The 24,432-nt window shown below is 41.9% G+C and overlaps 1 protein-coding gene across 3 annotated transcripts; it reads right to left on the reverse strand.

Moving 5' to 3' along the window:
- Nucleotides 1–3,435: 3,435 nt before the first annotated feature.
- On the reverse strand, nucleotides 3,436–14,823 carry Arrdc3 (arrestin domain containing 3). Of its 3 annotated transcripts, none has more exons than XR_007833552.1 (8): nucleotides 14,284–14,823; nucleotides 10,344–10,425; nucleotides 8,423–8,570; nucleotides 7,421–7,523; nucleotides 6,822–7,078; nucleotides 6,348–6,510; nucleotides 5,932–6,124; nucleotides 3,436–3,714 (listed from the first exon to the last, which is right to left on the reverse strand). XR_007833552.1 is itself a non-coding variant. In XM_051172611.1 (8 exons), the coding sequence occupies exons 1-8, from the start codon at nucleotides 14,561–14,563 to the stop codon at nucleotides 3,658–3,660; spliced, it is 1,245 nt and encodes a 414-aa protein (XP_051028568.1). In that variant the 5' UTR covers nucleotides 14,564–14,822; the 3' UTR covers nucleotides 3,436–3,657. The 3 variants fall into 3 exon arrangements, 2 of the variants coding, with proteins under 2 accessions (XP_051028568.1, XP_051028570.1); XM_051172611.1 differs by having other exon boundaries at nucleotides 5,932–6,086; nucleotides 14,284–14,822; XM_051172613.1 differs by lacking the exon at nucleotides 8,423–8,570 and having other exon boundaries at nucleotides 5,932–6,086; nucleotides 14,284–14,342.
- Nucleotides 14,824–24,432: the final 9,609 nt, after the last annotated feature.

Consider the following 24,432-nt stretch of genomic DNA (forward strand, 5'->3'; position numbering starts at 1 on the left):
GGTCAGCTGTTCAATGGCTTTACAGAGCAGCTTGACAGCTAAAGAGAACTCAGGATGCTGTCTAACCTAGAAGATGCACACTTGCGCCTCAACACAGTACGATGCAGTTTCACAGTCGTAGGTGGTCAAGAAGAGCATAACCGTATTACTTCCTTGAAAGAAGGCCAAACTCACTCGTCAAGAGAGAGCATCTTATGTAACCTTTCTTCTTTCCAGAAGGGGAAATCAACTTGGGCGTTCTGACCAATGCCTAGTCCAGCCACAGAAGGGAGAAACACATTCTCCGGCCCCTCCCCTCATCACTGATTCATTTGTTAGCCTTACTAAAGACCTATCTTCCACTGGCTTGTGTGACAAGCTGACAGCCCTGCAATCTATAAAAACACATTGCAATTACACACAAAATGTAGGAATACTTCTTGGTAACATGAGAATCTAAAGGCACATAAATAAATAATCCTTATGTACATGTGTAAATACTTAAGAAAAATTAAACTTAGTTGGGTGTGGTGGCACATGCCTACAATCCCAGCACTCTGGGAGGCAGAGGTAGGCCGATCTCTGCAAGTTCGAGGCCAGCTTGGTCTACAAAGTGAGTCCAGGACAGACAAGGCTACACAGAGAAACACTGTCTTGAAAAACAAAACAAAGCAAAACGAAAAATTAAACTTGATGCCAAAAGGATTTTGAAGGTTGCCAATCACTATACCAGTCAGGCCTATTTTTAAAAAATATTTACTGCTTGCTGTTTTTAAAATTTGGAAAATCAGTTCAGTGCTTTTCAACCTAACTCATGCATGTTCTCCTGCAGCGCCAGGACTAGGGCACATCAGAGGGGAAGGAAACTGGGGTCTAAATGTTAAATTATCTCATTACATTTGGTTCATTATGTAAGACTGAAGTTCACATCTTTTAAGTCCTCAGTAATTTCCATTAGCACAAATTTAGAAAAGTCACTAAGAATGATCTAAGAGTTTAATTGTAATGTTAATAGTGTTTGAATGTAGTCATTGCTAATATGACCAAACTTCAAATAAATTGCCAAACAATTATACAAAAAAGAAAAAAAAAACACTTTTATTTTCCACAAGGAAGAGCAATAGGAAAAATTAAATCATTTCCCACATAGTTTTCTTAAAACAGAGCCTACAAGGACATATTCAGCACCAAATAAAAGATTACGAACAGCCATAGAATATAATCTATAAAGCAAACATTTAATATTGCACTTTGTTTCGCGAACATTTTGGATTTTACTTTTCCTAAATGAAAAATTAGGAAGTTATCTTGAATACTAGAGCACAACTGTGACCCTCACATGTAATGTCAGGAATGGACCAATATTTAGAAAAGTGGAAAGCCTAAAAGAGTGAAGAGATCTTCAATGGTAAAAACAAAACTCTATTTCACGAAGGCTTAAAGGAATTTTGTCACGTAGTGCCGATTATCATAATATTGGTCATTCTTGGTTAATGCAGTATTTCATGAGAGAATATGCTAGTGAGTGTCCCGATGCCGTGCACACCGACAATTGTTCCCTAGTTAGACGTCACAATGAGTAAGAGGTGTTTTCAGACAATCCCTCCTTAACAAACCAAACCACCAAATGCCCTTTATGTCAAATATCCCATCAGCTTATTCTGAGGGGGACATTCACAAAATGACTCAACAATAAAAAAATAATTGACCCCCACTTCCTTATTATCTAGTATAGGTTGCTACGGGAGCACAAACCCTGTAAGTGAATCACTTAAAACGCGATTCCTTTTTACAGTGGGCTTTCTTCACCCTGTCAGCATAATTTCAAACATGAATTATCTTCCATGTTTTTCTTAAAGGCCACTTATGGAAAAGCCTATTTTGTATGAAGCTTTAAGACAGTATTTAACCAGGCCAAGCACCGAGCCAGAGTTACTGTTGTTTTCAGTCACGTGAACTGTGGGTTAGACGGCAAGGTAGGTAGATGGAACACCCATTTTACACATGTGTTGCAACATCAGAGATGCTGGTGTCATAAAAACAAGTGAACTCCTAAAAGAAATCACTGTACTTTGTACTTGGGAAGATGAGAGTTTTAAATCTTTTCATGTACGCTGGTATGACCCAACCACACATTATCTTTAAAAATAATTTACTGATGTGTTGCTCTACCTATATAGGTTCGGAGCTGGAGATCACAGAGAAAAAAATTGTTGAAAGACAGTATCACACTCACACGTACAAACTGAAGCTATTTATCCCAGCGAACATGCTAGGGATTGTAATTGTAAAGTTGCACAATCAGGGAACAAATTAGAGATTTTAATCTCTGAAACCTCAGCAGTCGTTTAAGTCAAGCTTCTCCAACTATGACCCTCACTCACAGACACCCTCTGGCTTACTGAAGACTGCATCAGCAAAAATGATTTCCAACATATGTGTTTTGGAGGTAATTAAGTAACTCTGTATAAAAATAAATGCACTTTCCCCTCCCTCCCTGCCCCAGTGACTGGACAACTTCCGCTTACTTTCAGAATAATAAAAATATTCTTTCAAAGCCACAGCCCTTAGCTCCCACTGGTGCCTGCCCTGCTGCCTTTCTCCAGCCCTCTTAGCTCTGCTGCTTATATGTAACGACAAAAAGGGGATGTGGGTGCATTATCAGTTTTGTGTATGTCCCGTTTCTGAATTTCCCTCTCCAAAAAGCCAACCAAATAACAACAACATCATCATCATCATCAACAACAACAAAGTAACAGTGCAACAAAACACAAATAGCATTCCAACGTTTGGCAAGTGGTGCGGTCACCTGAGATTGAGTGATGTTAGCCAGTCAGTAACACAATGCTGCTCTGCTGTCAGGAGTAGAAGGCAACACAGTCCTGGTACACAGTCCCACAGAGTCTCTCGTCCGCTTCCTCCTGCCCCTTTTCTCCGTGTATCTGTTGCTTATCTACTACAGTAGGCTGCAAAACATACAGCAAAAGGATTGGCTTGAAGGCATTTGATGTTTGTAAGTGAATCCACCGTAGGATCCAAGCTGAAGAGGTGGTACATGGCCAGCCTAGCAGGACAATTCTGAGCATGTGCATATGCAGGTAGAGTCCAGGCTACATTAACTTAAAAAAAAAAAAACAAAACCCAAAATGAAAAAAACAACAACAAAAAAACCCAACTGTCAGTGCGTTTTGTTTTGTTTTTTCATGTCAAAGTTTTTCAAAGCTTTCTTTTGTTCCACGTTGTGCTGACCACAAGCAAGTTTTAAGAGTATCAAGAGTCTGGCATAAATGGAAAAAAAAAAGAAGAAAAAAAGCTGTAGTGACATTGAACTGCTGCACAATGTAAGCATTGAGCATGTGCAAATTTTCCAATCAGAAGGACAACACCCTTCTCTGCAACGGTGTCTTGACACGTGTGACCACAGGCTAAGAAGACTGCTCTTAGCATATGCCAGTGTTAAAGAAAAGCTTAGATCTTCAAGCACGTTGGAGCAGCCTCAGAATGATGCTGTAGGATTCTAAAGCGTGATCACTGGCTGTTTCACGTATTTGCCGCCATTTTTCGGGGCAAAAGCAATTCCACTTCCTCTGAAAACGTGTCTCCAAGATACTTCTCTGTCCTCAGCCGGAAGAGATACAGTTCGGAACCCATATCAACTTGACTCAATCAAGTGTTCCTTCAGCGAGAGGGGCAGGAAGGTCTGTCCTCCGATGACTGATCAGGGTTTGGATCAATCTAGTAGGGAGAAAATGTACAAAGTTACCTTGGTGAGGTGTAGGAAGAATGCAGCATACAACTGCGTCAGCAAACGTTAAGCAAGAGTCAGAGTCGGCGCACACTCGTCACTCCCTCCATCTCAGCTGATGCATGGGGAGCGCAGGGTGCTAGACCAGCAATATTATTATAGTTATGCCGAATAAACTATCTCTTTGCTCCTGTCCTAAAACTGCGAGGAGGCTCTGCAGTTCCTATGAAGGTCACTCAAAGGTCTACTGGGCAAGACCTGTTTGTTTGAATTTAAATGTGAGACAACCCAAAGTGCCTCAGAAGTTTTATGCCAAATACACAGTTTTGAAGAAAATAGCCAACTGCTTTTTTAGTTAAATCAGATTTCAGAAATATTTTAGGGTTGTATAAGGTTTAAATGAGCTTATATGTATTCATCTTGAAATGGGCTGAATTTATGAGAAATTACCTAAAAGTGAATGCTATTCAGATATTCCTTCTTTTAAAATGCTTCCATGAAAGCTATGACCATTCAAAGTAAGCCAGAAGCAAAATAAGAAAATGTCAGGATGAAAATAATAAAATAATAATAATAATGATAATAAAATTTGTGAGAATTGGTAGAACATTTTCAGTATCTAACACATATTTTTATGAACCATAGTAAGAAAGGAAATACGTGTAATCGACACTTTGCAGTTACAGACTCTGAATACCCTAGTCAGTGACCAAAGACTCCACCATCACACTTGAAGAAGCTGTCTCAGCTCCAGTTACTGTGTGGCACAGCAATAGCTTTCAAAGTGAAAGCAAATTCCTTCCTGTCTAACGAGTATGAAATAGTATAGAATCTCACCATAAAATAGAGAAATAGATTACATAACCCAGAGAATAATTTTCTTTTTCTGTTTTTGCTTTTTCAAGACAGGCTTTCTCTGTGTAATAGCTCTGGCTGTCCTGAAACTTGTTCTGTAGACCAGGCTGGCCTCGAACACATAATCTCACAGAGATCTGCCTGCCTCTGCCTTCCAGGTGCTGGGATTAAAGGCATGCACCACCACTGCCCGGCCAAGAATAACTTTCTTGATTTATAGTTATTTTTGTTATCAAGGCCAATTTGAAGGGTCCTTGTAAAAATGTGTGCTGTTGCTCCAGTCACTAAAAATGTCCGGACACTGTTGAGCCCAGCCTTCTGGCCCTGTAGCTGCACTGCTCTTCCTGCCTGGACTATCCCACCTTTGGAGGGCTACTCTCATTTTTAAAAATTCAGCTTAGAAATCACTTTCTCAGAAAAGTTACTCTGATTCCTAAGATCCAATAAACAGCTCATTAAATGAGTGGTGTTTTCTAACACTGTTGATTTAGTTTCTAATCTTATTTTTTCACTAATCTTTGAGCTTATCCAAGTGCTAGTTTATCTAGTCCCATGCATGCCCAGCACATCAACATGAAGTACATAAAGATCTAGCAGTGTAGCTGGGCGTGGTGGCACACACTTGTAATCTCAGGAGGCAGAGGCAGGAGGATCTCTGTGAGTTCAAGGGCAGCCTGGGTTAAAGTGAGTCCAGTACAGCCAGAACTGTTACAACAGAGAAACCTTGTATCAAAAATCAAAATCTAAAACAAAACAAAACAAAACAAAAAGCAAAACAAAAAATCTTGCATTGTAGAAATGTTTTTTAAGAAGCCATTTGGAAATATGCTATTTCCTCCTATGACTAAAATAAAGAATTAGATTGGAAAAGGCTCACACATAAGTTCTAGTTAATTAATGTTTACAATATTATAAAGTTATTCCTTCAAAAATACTAATGATTCAAGAGTTTGATCATCATCTTATTTCCTGAGTGAAATCTTACTTATATGTCAAAATTAGAAAAATGGACAATTGAGCTGGGCGCGCCTTTAATCCCAGCACTCAGGAGGCAGAGATGCAGGTGGATCTCTGAGAGTTCAAGGCCAGCCTGCTCTACAAAGTGAGTCCAGGATAGCCAAGGCTATCCAGAGAAACCCTGTCTCTAAATCCAAAGAAGAAAAAAAAAAAAAAAAGAAAGAAAAAAAAAAAAAGAGGAAAATTGACAATCACAACTTTAAAAACTCTTCTAAATTTTTTATTAGAAGAATAACCAAGAAGCAACTATTTTGCTAAAGACTGTATCTTTTTACAAGCCTGCATTGCTGTTTCCTAGGAGACCCAGCAAATTTCATCTTTGACTTGGCGCTTACCTCTGAATAAAGAGGTGGAGGCAGGAACCGGAACTCCTGGATATAGGCGAACAGTGGTCCTTGAAGAGCGCGCTCAAAATCGTCACATGCGCTCATGGGGGCGAGGTTGCTTCGCCTTTGTTCCTCAGTTACCACTTCTGCGTAGCTGGGTGGCGCTGAAGGAAAAAGATACACGCAATTCGAACAACATGTTCTTATGCATGTCAAAATACACAGAATAGTAGATATTAAAAAAGTGTCATGTAAAAGAATAATTATTTGGTGATTAAAACAAGGGAGATATACAACAAAACTTAATACTAAAGTCACATATGCTATCTAAGATAAAAATTTAACTAGGGATATAAATTATCAAACAACAACAAAGTCTAAGTAATAATAGATAGAATAAGATTAGACATTTATTATCAAATTACCTTCAGGTCTTTCAGGAAGGGATAAGCCCAGCCAGTTCATATTCATGCTACACTGACTGCTCACACTTGAGGTTCTGCTACCAAACGGATGAAGAGGAATGGTACCGATGACAAGTGGCAAATTAAGAAATAAATCCATAGCTCCAGGAATATCCACATATACCTAAACAGTAAAGAGATGTTGGAGTCAGCCTTCTAAGTAGGAGTTTCTTTAACAACACAACGCAATTTTGACATTAACGGAGATGCCTTTTCATTTCTAGGAAGTTCCTCTTTTATGCTATGTGGTAAAATTAGTGGTCACAGTGTAAAGTTTCACACATGCGCACGCAACGCGCGCGCGCGCGCGCACACACACACACACACACACACACACTGCACTGAGACTACTATAAAAACCAATCTTGGGTAAGTCAAAATTATAACCCCATAACCTTAAGACAAGTCATGAACATTTCTTACAGTAACACTTACCATTAGCGAATACTCCACACGGATTATACTACAATCGAGGATAGAGGGTGAAACTGGTGGAATTTTTAGCAGCTTGCCATTCCACGTTTCTGTCTTCCCAGATGATAAGGATTCCCCACGTAAGTTTGCCACCAGCTGTTTAACTTCCTTCATTTTCCCTTTGGCATAGAAGGCCTGTGTTTGGTAAATGGCTGCCTTTGGCACTACCATTCGGGAAGAGCAGTTCTCAATCTCAGCAAATATCTGTATTGATTCACCTGGAGAGGGAAGCAGTTATATTCACTATTAGCAAAGAAATCAGCAAACACCTATTGTAAAGCGTTGACTTCTGAAGCTTAGTTATGAAGAGCAACTAACCCCATGGAGGAAACGCTGTCTACAAGTGGGCAAAGCAACCTACAGTCAAGAACGGCTGCCCACTCACAGAACTATAGGGAAAAGGGGGCCTACAACTGTGAAAAGAAAATGGGCATGCACCAGGGATGTGGCTCTATTAAGGAAGGCTAGGTGTTTATATCTGGTATCTGCAATACTCTAAGTGTATACACAAATGCTTAGTAAATAAATTGCTTTTTTGTGGGCATCAGCTTCATACATACCTGGTGTGTAGCCCTTCCTCTCAATTTTGGCACTTAAGGATATTGGGCCTGAGGTGCAGAACCAGCAACAGAGGGTCTTTTCTTTTGTGCCTGCTTGGGGTGACTGTAAGAAATAAATTGAAAAAAAAAAATCCATAAATGTACAAACTCATATAAATGACAGAGTGCTTTAAAAATAAACTAAGATGATTAATTTTGTTCCCTTAATCAATGGTTCTTAAATGATATCAAATTCTATCTTTATATAAACTTCCATTGAATAAAGAAAAAAAAAAATGGGCTAAAGTTTAACACCCTTTTCCAAAGCAGAGTTTTAGCCCATTTTGTACAATAAAAAAACTAATCAAATAAACAAACAAAAAAAACCCTTTCCAAATTCCATATAAACTCTCTGTCGTAAACTTGGTTGCAATTCCAAATGGTAACATCTGACTTTGAAAATGTAAAAAATTGTTAATAAAATGTAAAAATTGTCCATCTTAAAATTAGCTTTAAAGATGTTATCGTATGTTTAAGCCTAATAGGTTTTGAAGCCAAATTTGAATTAGTGTCATAAAATGCAATTAAAAAGAAATTAAGAATTTTGTTTTTTCCTGAAAATGATGACTCCCCATGAGTTGACACCTATCCCTAACTGAAATAGCGCATTGTAGTACGAACTTTAGACAGACGGTGACAGTTTCAAGTAAGAGTAAATGCCATCGTCTTCAATGATAATACTGTTTGTCAAGGAGTCATTTAGGGACCACACCTTATTATTGCTGTGTTTAAAAGACACTTTGCATCACATACTGGTCTTTTAAATTTACTTAGCACAACATGAAAAATAGGAGCACATTATTCTTCCACTGTGTGCTCTACTTGTACTGTATTTTAAAATAGGTATCTTAAATGGATTTCAATAAAATTGCTTTATTAAAGTGACAGAGATTGCATAGATCAGAGGCTATTCTTTATGTAGTCTTATGTCAAAAAGCAATGCAGAATTCAGTCAGTTCTTACCAGTAATGAAGGAGTGTTGATATCTATGTGCTCAAAGACTGTAAATTCCTTCTTTAATTTTACTGGTAGAAGCCAAGGCCTATGCAATTCGGCTTTCACCCAATAGCGCACACTGCCATGTCGGCCTTCGAATGAGGTAGCAAGTGGTCTGTGCAAAATATAAAGATGGATATATTAATCTTATACCTCTTTCTAGAAATTCAATAGTAGATCAGAATAAACACATCACCATGTTGTACTGTCTATGAGGTACCACATATACAAAGTACCGTCTGTGGACCAATGAGGCCTTGCATGTTTAAGTTCTTAAAACTTTCCAAAGGGTAAGTCACTGGGGAAAGACCTTTTATTCTCAAAAGTTAAGAGTTAAATGTAACAGAAATTTTGTTTTTCAAGCCAGAAGAATACAATTCCTTTAAACTAAAGAGTCTACTTTTAATGTTGGTGGCAAAATCATGAAAGTTAAATGAACTATTTTTGAAAAAGTAAAAATTTTAATATAAAGAATGGCCTGTTTCTATCTAAAAAAAAAAACCCTAGTTCCCAGTAAAACATTCAGAAAAGATTCCCCGTGCTGCTGTATTTTTGTTAGCTAGGAACTGGACTCTCCTTTTTTACCAATTAATTACCAATGTCAAAAAAAAATGTCTAGAATAGTCTCACAATTTTGTATTTTGTAAATTCACAGGAATGGAAAGGTGCTTTTTAGCCCTGTCCACTCATATTTTAACTCTCCTTTGGCTGTTTCCCAGCTTTACTTTCCAAGGTTCAAAACGAAAAATGTCCCGACTGAACCCATGTGAGAGGAATCAGAGCTGTTCCTCAACTTGGCCAGGCTGGAGGCTTTGCTGTTTGTACAAGGTTATAGGGTTTTTTGTTTGTTTGTTTGTGTTGGTCTTTTGAGACAAGGTTTCTCTGCGTAACCTTGGCTATTCTGGACTCGCTTTACAGACCAGGCTGGCCACGAACTCACAGAGATCCTCCTGCCTCTGGCTTCCGAGGGCTGAGATTACAGGCATGTCTGGCCTGTAGAAGGTTTTAAGCAGCAGTCTGTGACATTAGAGAAATGTCCATTGTTGCTACTTAGAAGGCTGGGGCTAGATTAGCCTGGTACAAGTGCCAGTATTTTACAATGATTGTGAACTCTACAAGGAATTCCAATGTAGAATTAGTAAACATAGGATTATATACACTCAAGGCACGATAAACTGTTGTATGAGCTAAGTTTAGTCTTCTACAGATCAATGCAGGTGCCAGTTTATAGATTTTAGTGTCTGTTAAAATGCACTATGAAAAGGTATTTATATGTTCTCTACCAACAATGCTAAAATGCTAAGAATGTGCTGTATTTCAAACTTCCAAGGTGACTTTGACAGACGGTTGCTTTTAAGTTCAGGTTATGTTATCTTATATAATGTCCCCAGTAGCTCTGTACACAAAAGCTACAGACTCTGTATCTAAAGAACAGGACCCTCCTTGAGTCTTATCTTTGCATTCTAATGGCAGAAGAGGCAGAATACTGACTCTAATGCAGTGAGCTGGTACTCCATAGCGCTCTTTTTGTAAAGCTAAAAAGCAACTATGTGACAGAAGGGTTACTATTTGACTAGCACCTGCTCGCTCACCACTCCTAAATTAAATATGAATGTTTTATAAGCTTCAAACACTACTGAAGAATACTAACAACTAAGTGTGCTTTCTGTAATTTTGCCACATGAAATTAAAAATAGCTCCTTCTATTTAATGTTGTTTTCCTCTCTCTAAGTTTCTGTAATGAAAGGGTTTTTTTTTTGTTTTGTTTTGTTTTTTCCAGGCTGAAAAAAATTTTAAACTTAAAACTTTAAAATACGGATCATCTTATTTTATAAGACCAACTGACTAAGACTGTCCATAGAAAATGCCTATTACTTAGAGTACTTACGTTTGTGGAAGCTCAAAGCTAAATGCATATTCATGCCTTCCTGAATGAACAGTGTTGAAGCCTTCTTCCGAATTATCATCATCTGAAATGAACAAAAAGAAGAAAACATAAACCTTCTCACTCTCAAGTGGTAAGGAAGGATGTTCTTTTTCTTTCTGTCTTTTTCTTTTTCTTTTCTCCAGGAGACAGGGCTTCTCTGTATATAGCCCTGATTGTCCTGGAACTCACTTTGTAGACCAGGCTAACCTAGAACTCACAGATCTGCCTGCTTGTGGCAAGGGCGCTCTTAATGATAAAAAGGCACAAGCTTTCATCTTAGCAATATGCCTTCTCATCCCAACGTCATTATTTGCTCTGGCTAAAATAAAAATCCTTATTCTTCACCGTCCTCATACCCCAAATGGGGATGTGAGTAGTTATACGTTATAGGCTATTTATTTTAATGAAAAAATGATTCAAACAGTGAGAAAAAAAAAAAAAAACCCGTATCAAGTACAGTATTTAACAAAAGGTTCAGGTATCAAACTACAGTTATCTTGGTCACCAGTGTGCATAAAGTAAAAATTGTGGTAACATCTTTTAATAGCTAGTTTTTGGTGAATATTGACTTTCTGGAGGAGATTACTCAGGTTGCACCCAAGAAACAGAGGCTGAAGGACGCCTGGGACTCAAGGCTAGCCACAGGGGACCCTGTCAAAAGGGAGGAGGTGACTGTACAGTTTCGAAGGTAAATACAACTATTTATTTAAGACAATATCCAACACTGGTTTTAACAGCAACTAAAATCTGCCTTTGTAAGTTTAATTGCAGAGGGCTGAATTTAAAAGATGCCTTTTTACAAAGAAACAGTTTTGTTCAACACCCTTAAGAAATGAAGTCTAATTGGGCAGTTTCCATTTGCTGGGGGTGGGGGTGGGGTAGATACAGGCTTTCATTTAACAACCAGTCTTTTGCACGAATTCATTTTTTGTGTGTGTCGTGAAAAATAAATTCATTTTTTAAAAAAATTGTGGAAATGGTTTAGAGTTTTAAAAGGTCCTTTTGGCTGTCTAGGGCACACACCAAGGTCTTACTTGCTTTACTTGGTGTGCAATCCTTTTTAATTGGCTTGGGAGGTGGGGGGGGGGTGGTGAGGGAGGCTGGCCACGGCATCATTTATACTTTTTCTTTTTTTCGACCGAAGTACTGACAATGCATTAAAAACATGACTTTTTGTTCTAACATTTTGGTGAGCCGCCTATGTGTGTACGCGGCTGCCGCCCGCGCCTCTGGGAGGCCCCGCACTGTGTCAGCCCCGAAGACATGGCCGGGAGCCGGGGTCCTCCCATTCGCTCCCTCCCAGGCGCCCAAACTTTGCCTCCTTCTTCTCCCTTTCTTCCTCGCGGCTCCCTTTTGTGCCAGCTCAGCAGTCTCATTGAGGCGAGCCGCGGCCGCCGCGCCGTGGTAAACAAGTGCCTGGCTGTCAATCAAGAACTAGACTGGAGCAGGAGAGGACCGGCCTAAACCGGCGCTGAGCAGATCCCAGCCGGTCCGCCAGCCCGCGCCCCCGCGCGCGCGCGCGCCCCCGCCGCTCCGCTATACATACGGCATACGTCGCGCGGCGCTCGCGCCCGCGCAGCCTAGCCTGCTGGGCCCGAGGGAGGAGAGGGGAGGGGGGCGGGGCCACGGCGCGCCGCGCTTCCGCTTTCCACGCCCCAGCCGGTGACCGGTTCGATCTGGCTCAGGCCACCCTGACACCTTTAACTGTTCACAGCGTAGGGGGAACTGGGGCGGAGGCGGCAGCCGGCAAGCGGAGGTCTCCCCCCTCCCCGGGGTGTGTGTGTGTGTGTGTGTGGGGGGGGAACAATGGGCGAGGCCGAGCTGGCCGCGCCGCCTTTTCACTTGCCGGCCACTGTCATGTCCCCTCGGGTCACACAGGTGCCAGCCCGGGGAGGACGAGCCTCCGTACCCCGGTGGGATCCCTAACCAAAGCTGCACCCAGGGGCCATGGCACCTGCGGCGGCTCCGACGGGCGACGGGACCCAGGGAGGGCTGGGCTGGGGGTAGGGGGGAACCCCGGCGGCTGGGAAGGGGCGGGGGCGGGCCAGCCGGGAGGGACCTTTACCGGCGCACGCCGGTTCCAAGCCTCGCCCCAGCCGGCGCGAGCCGGCTCGCTGTCCCCCCCCCTCCTCCGTCCCGCCCCCACCCCGTGCCCAATCCAATCAACGGCTGGCATCGCCTTAGCAACAGGCTAACAAACGCGGCTCCGCCTATCGCGGGGCGCGCGGGGCGGGCGCCCGGCTGCCAGGCTAGTTTGAGAGCTCCCAGTTTGAAGTCATTGAAACTATTCCAGCCTCAAGAGCCCCGGGCCACGCGTAGCCGGGGTTGCGGGGCCACCGCGCACGGCGCAGGTAGCTTCTCCTAACCGTGCGGTCAGGGTGCCCCCCGGATCAACTGCTGGTCCCCATGACCCGCTCTGTTTCCCCCATAACAAGTCCTTACTGCTCGAGGAAAAAAAGCCTTTTGTCTCTTCTCGTTTTATTAAAGGCTGCAACGTCCAAGCAGGTTCAAAGGCAAATTCATGCGTCTGCCCCCCCCCCCTTTTTTTAAAGCAAATAAGAGCACTGTCATTAGGCATTGTATGCCCCATCTGTATGGACGTTGGGGAAGGTTAACTAGGGAACCATTTTAGGGTGTAGAATGCCTCGGTGTAGCTGCGTGACCCTAAGAATTTACTTCACCTTCATATTTAGAAGACAGTGCATTAATTCTGTGTAACTTAAAAGCATCCTCCACTTCTCACTTGCCTTAAGTTCAATTACCATCTCCCCAGGATGTACATTTTAGATATTTTTAAAAAGTGAAAGTATGTCTCTTATCTGGACAAAAACCAAAAAAACGCCAGTATTTGCACTAAAATACTGCATTAGAAAGGAGAAACACAAATTACATAACCAGTTTTAACATTATATTCTTCTTGGACTAGGAATTAAGTCATCGCCACCACCTGACGCGTGTGACCAATCTGCTGAGAGCAGAGCAAGCGCCCCTCCTCACCATCCCCCAGAACTGGTCCGAAACAGGATTGAACCGCTTCTAACAAAGGGTGGAAACTTAGAAAAACAAGCTTGGAGTCGCCTATATTTCCACATTGTAACCACTTAAACAACAGACGGCAAATCTCAGGACCCCCCCCCCTCCCTTTGACAATGCCTATCTTTCTCTTGTACCCCCAAACCAAATCCGATGTGCCGTATACTTTACAATTCCATCCCTCTGCCATGGCTTTCATTGAATCCACGTTCCAAAGTTAGACGTGATGCTCTGGGAAGAAAACTACGGACCCCGATTGGCTTCTAAAACTGCCTTAGTGGTTTGCATAATGATTGATATCATCCTTTAAAATAAATAATGCTTGATGTACATTTTTAAAGGAATGGGGAGAAATAGGGGAAAAAACCCACGTGGGGGGTGTTGACGCCATATGTCAAAATTAGCCATGGAAGTCCTTTATCAAGGAACAATAATCAAGTCTTTAAAGTCTTTTGCATGTGAATATCAAAATCAGATACATCTAGCACCCTTCTTGAAATGTCACTCCAGTTCTTTAATGGAGCTCATTTTTGGATCTAAGACTGTAAAATAAAAGGAGAAATCCAATATTGGACTGCAGCTTTTGCCAACGAATTTGGAAATACAGTAAAACGACGTTGTCAGATTTAAACACTTTATAAGGTGCGTGTGGCAGATATGAAGCCGGTTACAGATATAGTTGAGTAAGTGCAGTTTGCAGTCACCCTGCAGACGCCTGCATGCATTACGGCTTACCACGCTTGAACGTCAAGGAGAAACTACATCTAAGTTTGCTAACCTTTCTCAAACTGCCGATTACAAGTACACTAAATGAGAATAAAGTGCTCATGCAAAGAAGCCGAATGTAGCGACTAATATAAAAACTTACCTCTTTCGTGCCCAATTAGGATGTCTTTATGGTTGAAATATTCTACTTCTTCAGTGTAATTCTGTGTATAGGCAGTATTGGAGCCGGCGTTTCTAGATTCAGTCCAGCGTACTTTCGCATGTCCTCTTGCATGAATTTTAAGAGATTTTACTCTGATTTCCCCAGTAACTTCTAAATTCACCCTTCCTGAGACAGTGTCCCCGCTGGAATACACGGGGACATTGCTGTCATTAAGACAGTCAAAGCTTATTGTCAAACTCTTCACCTTTCCCAGCACCATGATTATAACAAAAATCTATAAAAATATAATGTAAGACCAAAAAAGTCAAGATCGCATATAAAATGTGATCTTCACTTAACACTGATCGGTGTCTTTGCCGTGCAAAGGCAACAAGAACAAATATCTTGCAGGCAGGATCAGTGATTGTCTACGAACAGTTCATTGAGATTTCTTAAAAAGTCAGGGCAGCAAGGAAGCTGCTGCTCCACGCTCCTGCTCGCCTCAGTGGTCTCCTTACAAAGACGGGCGGCTGGATGCTGCCAGCTCACTTTAAGAGCAGCTTTGTGAAAAACAACCCCAGTGCGCAGGCGCAGGCCGCAGTTGCGGCCAGCCTCCCTGCGCGCTCCCTCCGGCGCGGCGCGCCCCGGCTCGCCGCGCGCTCCCGGTACAGTAGGCGTGGAGCCGGCGACTTCAGTGCATGGGCCGCTGCGATTGGCAGCGCCACCCCCGCCACGGCCCGCAACACCGGCCCTGCACGCGCACCCCGAGCTGGGTAGTGTGGCCGGGCGGCGCGAGTGTGCGCGAGGGCCGCAGACCCGGGGAGGAGGACGTGCGAGCCCTGGGGGGGAGGGGAGAAACCGGTTGGGCAAGCGGCTGGTGGCCCGAGTCTAAGCTAATGAATTTCAAAAGGAAACGTAATAAAAAGCAGACAAATATTGTTCATAGAAGAAAGCATTGCTGACTTGGACAGAAACAACAAAAGCAAGCAGGACTTTTGTGGGCTGGGCGGCAATGAACTAAGCCAAGGCCCGGGGAGTGCTAGAACAATGCTCCAGGCAGCTCTGGTCTTCCGCTGCCTTCCCAGACTCTTAGAGCACCAAATCCAACCAAGTTGTCTCTGTGTGTGTGTAGGCCTGACCACTTCCTCAAAGGGAGAAAAAGTCCTTTTTCAAGACACCACCTACAGCTCCATTTGTAGGGAATGACGCTATTACAACTCCTGAATCCACAGGAATAAGAATAGAGCTCACACCCCAAATTACTACCTCATAAGAGGCAGTTTGAACACAGTGATTTAGCTGACACTGTTTACAACAGACTGAAGCCTTAGCCAGGAAAGCATGTACAGTGGTTTTTAGTTTTAAGTATGATTTATTATATAAGTGAGGCTTAATTTTGTTAAGCCTTACTTTTAATTCAATACGCTGCCTTTAAAAACAGGAACATTTCTTTGTGAATGCTTTGATTAAAAAAAGGTAGCGAGTTCTGAACATCACCAGGATTCAGAGGGTGATGGCATAAACTAAGATCGTTAGCAATTAACAGAACCTCTTATAACAGGACTACGCAAAATTAAAATCCTGTACTATGCAGAACCAAAAAGTGTGCGCCCAGGTGCTTGGCGGGGATTGTCCATAGTTAAACACTTTAGATTATTTTTGCATGGTAAGTCTGGGTAGGCCGAATCACAAGCTAAACACATCCATCTTGATGTTTTCTTCATTTAAGAAACTAAATTTTTATTTAGTTGGACTTTAATTGGCAAGTCATCTTGAACTAAAAAATATAGAGAGTATAACTATGATGAGAATAAGAACTAGGCAGCCCATTTATCTGAGCAGTTTCCTTTTCCAGGCATAAAATTACACATTTGTGTATTTCAATGAAGGGGAAAAAAAAAAAATCAACTTTCTTCTCTCGGTTGACACCTGGTGGATCATCTAGGTAAAGTACCTAACCCTTGTCCTAAGCGTTGGTAACAAATACTACTGGTGTTTTTCTCCCCCTAGTGGTATCAGCTGGGAGTTTACTAAAACGTCAAGTTCTGTTCATTACGAGGTAAATAATATGCACTGGGGATTCACATAATATTGAGCAAGGGGTGGGGTTAAAAGTGGACACAGATTATTTGTAAAGATTTTACCTATGAGTTTGTGTATATAGATATTGTGTGAGATGCAATGTATGTGCTGGGTACCTGTCAAGCCAGGGAGGGCTCAGATTCTCTGGAGCTAGACTTATCGGTAGTTGTGAATCTGGTAGTCTAGGTACTTACTGAACTTGGGTCCTCTGCAAGACCAACAAACACCCTTTTTTTTTTTTGAGATGTTGTTTCAAGACAGTGTTTCTCTGGGTAGCCCAGGCTGTCCTGGACTCACTTTGTAGACCAGGCTAACCTCAAACTCACAGAAATCGTCTGCCTCTGCCTCCCAGAGTGCTGGGATTACAGGCATACACCACCATGCCCTGTGAACAACAAAAAACTCTTAACTTTTGAGTCAGTTTTCCAGCCTCCAGTACACAAATTCTTTACCAAATTTACGTTAAAAATTATTTGTAGAGGAATTTTAATCCAGCAACCTGGCTACTTTGTCTGAATACAGAAATGCCTTTAATCCCGAGACAGAGGCAAGCAGATCTCTCTGAGTTCAAGGCCAGCCTTGGACAGAGCAAGTTTCAGGTAAAGAACAGTTTAGGTCCAGTTTAGGTTCACCAGTACAGGCCTTTAATCCCATCACCCAGGAGACAGAGGATGCAGCTCTCTGAGCTCTGGTCAGGCCGTTCTGTTGAGTCAAGGAGTTGAGAGGCAGCGCAGTGGAGTTGAGTTTGCAGACGTTGAGTTTGTTCGATTCAGGGGCAGTTTCATTGGGAGAGTTTTACAGAGACAGATTGAAGAGAGGACAAGCTAGACACAGGTGAAGACAGATGAGCCAGAAAAGGAGAAGCAGCCGGGGAAGATTAGAATGTAGAGCCAAAGTTAGTCCGAGGCCAAGCAGAGCAAGTCAGTCAGAGGCCAAGAGAGAAGCCAGATTGAATCAGTCAGCCAGGGGAGGTGTTTGAACCAGAACACTTGAGTTGAATCAACCAACAAGAGTTGAGAAAGAACTAGAAAGGGTGAGTTTATTCAGCATAAAGTCTCAGAGGATGAAAACATTCTAGGCCTGGGTTAGATTGTAGAGAGGCTAGAAGCTTCCAGGAACAGGCCTAGGTTGAAAGTTGGAGGCAGTAATTATCCAGGATAACAATTAAATCAGGAGAATAAAAGTTACCTTTGCAATTATTGAAGGCTGGTAGGTGACTAAAGTTTTGGTAAAAATCCAGTTTAAATATAACATATCTGAAAAATTAAGAATCAATATTTAAGTACACGAGAATTGTGTTTAATGGAAAAGTACTCTAGTATTATTTGTAGTGTACAAAGTTTCTAGCAGAGTAATCCCTGTAGGGTTCGTTATTTTATTTGATGCTTCTAAGATCTTTTGCTTCCTTGTATTATTTTGCTATTTTTCTAATGTAACTTTTCAAAAAGTTTAGTATGGGATAAATTATAAAACCTTACCCACCACCATTTTTACCTATGTTTTCGTTTATTTAACCTTGGTGCCCTTTTCCATTTTATATTTTCTCACATACTATTCACCAAGTGTCTAAACAAATATATATTTGATTCATTTTGCTTTTTCCTCCTAGTTATTCAAACCACACCAAAAACAAAACAAAACAAACAAAACAAAACAAAACAAAACAAAAAACCCCACAAGAAACAAAAAAATCTGCTACCTCTAAATACATGTTCATATTTTCATTTCCAAAAGAAATATTATGCCTAGGCCAACTTTTGAATGTTAATTCTCCTGACTTTAATAACTTTTGCATGTACAGAATCAAAATGTCTCCCCCTGGAGACAGCTGGGGGGTGCGGGCTGTGCCATGCTATCTTGGGCTTTCTGCTGCTTTCCTGGGCCCTTACTGTATTTTGTTTTAGGCTTCAGCTATTCATCTCCACACCAAGGCTCTTTCCTGCCGCAGCCCAGCCTACATCTCATATGCTCTCTCCTCCTACTCATCTGCTAAGTCTCTGCTCCCGGCAAGCACGTGTTCTGCCCCCTCTGTTGGCTTGGCTTGTTGTCGCCAACATGTAGTTTAACGTGACTTGTATGCTCAGCCTCATCTCTCTCCTGTACCGTCTCTTTCCCTCTCACCCAGCCCGTCCAGTTGATTCAGCTGGAAGAGCTGTACAAAATCCAGCAGACTACATGGCTCCCAGCAGCCCTTGCTCAGCTCCTCCAGGACTTAAGCGCTTCTTTCTTTGTGTTATAGTTATTTCACATAGTTTTGAATTGATATCCTACCTTGATGTATAAAAATATCAAGTTCAAGTCTCAAGAATTCTCCAAGTCTGGATATGACACATTTACCTCTATCCCTGAAGAGTTTTTCGATTTTTATATCAAAGTGCTCACATAAGCACACACAAAACAAGAGATTTTAATTAAAACGTCGGGTGTTTTGGTGTGAGAACACCAGCAGCTGTGTGCTGACAGAACTAAGGTTTTGTTTGTTTTAGGTTTTTGTAATGATTTATTTATTTTATTTGTGTTGGTGTTTTGCCTGCATGTATGTCTGTGAAAGGGTGTCAAATTTCCTGGAAGCGGAGTTACAGACAGGTGTTAGCTGTCATGTGGGTGCCGGAATTGAACTCAGGATCTCTAGAAGAGCAGCCAGTGTTCTTAACCGCTGAGCCTTCTCTCCAGCCCCTTTCTTCCTCCTGAGACAGGGTTTCTCTGTGTAGCCATGGCTGTTCTGGAACTCACCGTATAGACCAGACTGGCCTTGAACTCACAGTGACTCGCCTGCCTCTGCCTCCTGAGCGCTGGTGCGCCACCACTCCGGGCCAATTTTAAGTATCTCTTAACCACTTAACATCTGAAGAATTCAACACAATGATATGGAGAGCAGAAGGAAGATTTTCAACAATATTAGCAAAATGAGAATGCTTGTTTCATATATTTGAATTAATTACTGCTTTATCCAACTGGGCTAGGTGGCAAACGCCTGTAATCCCAGCGCTCTGGGTGGCAGAAGTAGGTGGATCTCTTTGAGTTTGAGGCTAGCCTGGTCTACAAAAGGAGCCCAGGACAGGCAAGGTTACACAGAGAAACCCTGTTTCTGATGAAACAAACATAAAACCCGTCAAAACTAATAAAAAAAAATGTGGGCGTGAGGGTGCGACTGAGAGGAGAGAAAGGAGGGGGCTGGAATCAGGCTGTAAAGCGATTAAATAAACAAGTAAATATATGGGAAAACCGCCAAAACAAACAACAACAAAAGTATCTGCCTGGAAAAATCTGAGAGGTGAGGCAATTTAGGTTGAACAGTTGGACTTACTAGTCTCAGAACTCTAAGCTTCTGAGGTGATCTTTCCCTCCAGGGTCAGGAAACAGATGGTCGCGCAAGTTGTGAAATAGCACATTTCATCTATGGCCTAGTAAGTTCCCATGCATAATTGGCACTTGAATTTATGTTTATTATTTTTGTAACATAAACCATTTAACTCTTGTATCAACTGTGTTAGCCAGCAGATTCCACTGAAGAGAAGATGAAACAGAAATTCCTACTTGGGATTAAGCTGAATGTATTTTATTTTGGAGGATCTGTCAGACTTAATGCTGTATCATTTTGGACATTGAAGCACATGTGTTGGGCTGTCCACTTATCTGTGGGACCCACTCCCTCCCCCAAATAAGAATGATCCTTCCTCCTCCAGCGGCTATGGACTGCCATTTGCTCCCCCAGGAAAATATGAGTATTGCAATGCACATTTCCCAACTGTGCTGCGATTTTGGCTGGCTTGATCTTGTGCAGGTGACAATTCAGTATCTCTGAGTTCATGAGTGTGATAGCCAGAAGGCAGCACTGCACTACACTCCCAGAGCCAGAAGGAAGGCAGCACTGCATGGCACTCCCAGAGCCAGAAGGAAGGCAGCACTGCATGGCACTGCACTCCCTGCACTCTTTTGACTCTATAAATGTTGGTAGGATGCTATCTTCCCCGCCGCCCCCCCCCGCCCCTGCTTTTTGAGACAGGGCTTCTTTGTGTAGCCTTGGCTGTCCTGGACTTGCTTTATAAACCAAGCTGGCCTCGAACTCATGGAGATCATCCTGTCTCTGCTTCTGGAGTGCTGGGAGTACAGGCATGTGTCACCATGCCTGACCCGAGAGCGTGCTATCTTTAAGCAAAATTTCACTGTAACGTTGTAGGATTTTATGGAAAGATTTTTCAGCTCCCCACATAAAGAGCCACATAAAAATGATGAGTTAAAGATAAGTTCAAAGCACACTTATTTAAAAAGTGAATGCAAGGGGTTGGAGAGATGACTCAGTGGTTAAGAGCATTGGTTGTTCTTCCAGAGAACCCTGGTTTGATTCCCAGCACCCCAGCACCCACATGGGAGCTCACAACTGTCTGTAACTCCATTTGTGGGGAATCCAACATCCTCATGCAGGCATGCATAAGTCAAGGTACCAATGGAATAAATAAATAAATAAATAAATAAATAAATGGAAATCATTTTTAAAAGTAAATGCTGCACCCTGATATGCTTATTGTGCTGTAGTAGAAAATTCCACTTAAAAAATTAAGGACTTGTGCTGGTTGGTTTTTTGTCAACTTCACACAAATCTAGACATGTTTAGGAGGCAGAGGGAATCTTAGCTCAAAAAATGCCTCCAATCAGGGTGTGATGGTGTATGCTTTTAATCCCAGCCCTGTGGGAGGCAGAGTGGGAGCTCTGTGAGTTCAAGGCCAGCCTGATCTACAAAGTGAGTTCAGGACAGCCAAGGCTACACAGAGAAAGCCTGTCTTGAAGGGAAAAAAAAGCCTCCTTAAGGTTGGCCTGTAGACAAGTCTCTAGGATGTTTTCTTAACTAATTATTTATGGGGGAAGCTCAGCTCGTGGGGGAGGCTGGTCATACAACCCTTCAGAGTATGGCCCTGGGTATTATAAGGAGGTAGGATGGGTGAGTGGGCCATGGAGAGCTAACCAGCGAACAGCATCCTTCCAAGGTTCCTGATTTAGTTCCTGTACCGAAGTTCCTGTCTCGAGTTCCTGCCTTGGCTCCACTCCACGTTGAACTGTAACCTGTAAATCAAATAAACCCTTTTGTCTCCAAATTCCTTTAGTCATGGTCTTTATCCCAGCAATAAAAACAAATGAAGACGGGATTTGCTCAAGTTTTTAATGAGTAAAAAGCAATATTAGCATTTAAACACACATGTTTTCTTTTAGTAGTTTTTCTACTTTATGGTTTTTATGCATGATTTTCTAGTTGTTTTGACTACTTACACAAAATTTTAAAAGTGTCCTAAGTTCACATTCCTCATCAGTAGTTTAATACCTGCTTAAGTTCTGTTCCCTTGAGAAAAATCAGTCTGTATTATACAAAATTAGTTTTCATTTAAAATGTTATCACTTCTTTGGGAATTTGATCACATTTGCTTTCACTCCTCCTAGTGACTCCTTCTAGGTCCACTCTTCCTCCTTACTCACCGCCCCCCCCCCAAGGTTTTGTGTCATTTATTTATTTATTTATTATTTATTTATTTATGTTTTTTTTCAAGTCAGGATTTCTCCTCCGTGTAGCCTCAGCTGTCCTGGACTTGCTTTGTAGATGGGGCTGGCTTGGACCTCACAGAGACCCACCTGCCCCTGCCTTCTGAGTGCTGGGATTACACACCCGGCTCTGTGGCACATGCCTTTAATGCCTGAGCTCAGGGCTACCCTGGTCTACAGGTCAAGTTTCAGGACATTCAAGACCATACAAACAAACAAACAAACAAACCAAGATCTGAGAAGTGCACTAATCTATGAGTAGAGATAAGAATTTAGGGCAGTTTGGGACCATGCCCATTTAACAAAATGATGGTAGTAGATTTGTCCCCGGAGACTGCAAACTCCCCAACCATGGGTTCCAGGGTTGCATTTACAGTACCACTCATTGTTTTTTTTTTTTTCCCCCCTATGGAGTGAGTCTTAAGTCCAATCAGAAAACAGTTTGTCACCTCCACAATATGTGGGCCTCTGCTGTACCCACGAATCTACCTTTGCCACATCTGTCACTCTCCCACAGGTTCCATTCATCATTGATCATATTATTCACACTGTTGTAAGAAGGAAACAAACTGAAGCCATTTTGAATAAAGCTTCCATTTTTGAGTAGGGGGTCAAATGAAGGTTCCGAAGACCTCTCTGGGTAACTGACATCCTGCTTGGCAGAAAGAGACATGAATGCTAAGCAAGTCGCCCCATCACAGTTGAATAACCCAACCAATGGGACCAGTATAAGTGCACCACAATGGCATGTTCCTAAGGAAGTCCCCTATTCCTAAGTCCTGATTGGTGGGAAAATGTAACTGTAACTTGGCACAGATGTTTACGGGTTTCGAGATTTAAAACTCTACCGTTCTGGCTCGACGTTGCAGTTCAGCTCCCGAGTCTGTGCTGTTGACCCGGTCTAGCCCGGTTTTGCTGCCTAATTCAATAAAGATCCTACCTTGTTGGATTCTTGTGCATGCTTTGGTTGTTTTGGATGTTCGGACCCGAACACTTTCATCCTCTGATGGCCATTGGCCCTTTCCTGCTTACTCCCCTCAATCCATTCACATCCCTTTTCCCTTTAAATCTAGACTTTTGTGTAAAAACAACAACAACAACAATAACAACAACAACTACATCAACAGTCTGAGTCTGGCTTAGTTTTCTTAATGTATTACTCTTTACTTCCATGCGTTTCCTATAGATGTGCAAACAAACAAAAGCACAGCTCAACACCAGTGCCAAACTGTCTTAATAAAAGACCTTTGTATACAATCACAATTGTGATGATTAAAACAAACAAACAAACAGATTTTTCCATTAAGACTTTTGAAAGATTTGTATTTACTAGAGTTAGTATTAAAAGACACGTGATAATATTAAGCCTCATAGTTTCTTTAACAAAGATTTAAACAACAATTTAAAAAAAAAAAAGAGGCTGCAGCTTTGATATGAGGATGGTTTGGAGCATCCCCAGTGGTTGGCAGACACAGTGATTGTCTCCTGAAGCAGTGTTGTCCTCAGAAACTCTCCACTGAGTTCCTTCTGAGTGACTCTTGTTAAGGGCTCAGTAATACACTAGGTTAATTAGAGATTAAATAATTTTACCTTACATTAATCATCCTCCTGTCAGAATAAATTAACCTCTCTAGCTCCCATTTTCTGGAATTCCCAGTGTCCACAGACACCATTCTTGAGGCATTTGATAGCCTCATAAAATTTAAAACTCATTTGAACTTTGAGATGCCAATTATTAGTAGAATTATTAAACTTAATAATCACAGAGATTTTTCTTAGATCATGGAAGATAACCCTAATTCTTGTCCCTTCTCCCTGAAGGATCTGAAAACATTTTTTTTTATGTTCTTCTTTCCTTTCCTTTTCTTTTTTTCTTTCTTTCTTTTTGTTTTTTGTTTTTGTTTTTTGAGACAAGGTTTCTCTGTGTATCCTTGGCTGTCCTGGACTTGCTTTGGAGACTAGGCTATCTCCGAACTCACAGAGATCCACCTGCTTCTGCCTCCTGGAATGCTGGGATTACAGGCGTGTGTCATTGTGCCTAGTTTTCTCCTTCATTTCTGTCTGTCTTTCTTTCTTTCTGCCTTCCTTCCTTCCTTCTTTCTTTCTTTTTTTTTTTTAGATATTTATTTATTTATTATGTATACAGTGCTCTGCTTGCATGACAGAAGAGGGCATTAGATCATATTATAGATGGTTGTGAGCCACTATGTGGTTGCTGGGAATTGAACTCAGGACCTCTGGAAGAGCAGCCAGTGCTCTGAACCTCTGAGCCATCTCTCCAGCCCTCTCTTTCAATTCTTGATGTAATGGGAGTTAACTGTGGACTTTAAGTGGAGGAAATAAAATGGAGTAGACTCACAGTGGGCTCTGAGTGCTGTTGGAGTGCTTGGTGTCATTTCTGTAGGTATTATGTTGAGCTAGGAGCTCTAGGGAGAGCTGACCTTGTGTTCTCACCCAGCTTTCATAATCTCCCACTGTCCTTTTCCATGGCTCTTTTCTGTCTTTTTGTCAGAGGAGGAAAGTGTGAGGTGGGCT

This window comes from Acomys russatus, chromosome 30 (assembly GCF_903995435.1).
Source record: "Acomys russatus chromosome 30, mAcoRus1.1, whole genome shotgun sequence".
NCBI lineage: Eukaryota > Metazoa > Chordata > Mammalia > Rodentia > Muridae > Acomys > Acomys russatus.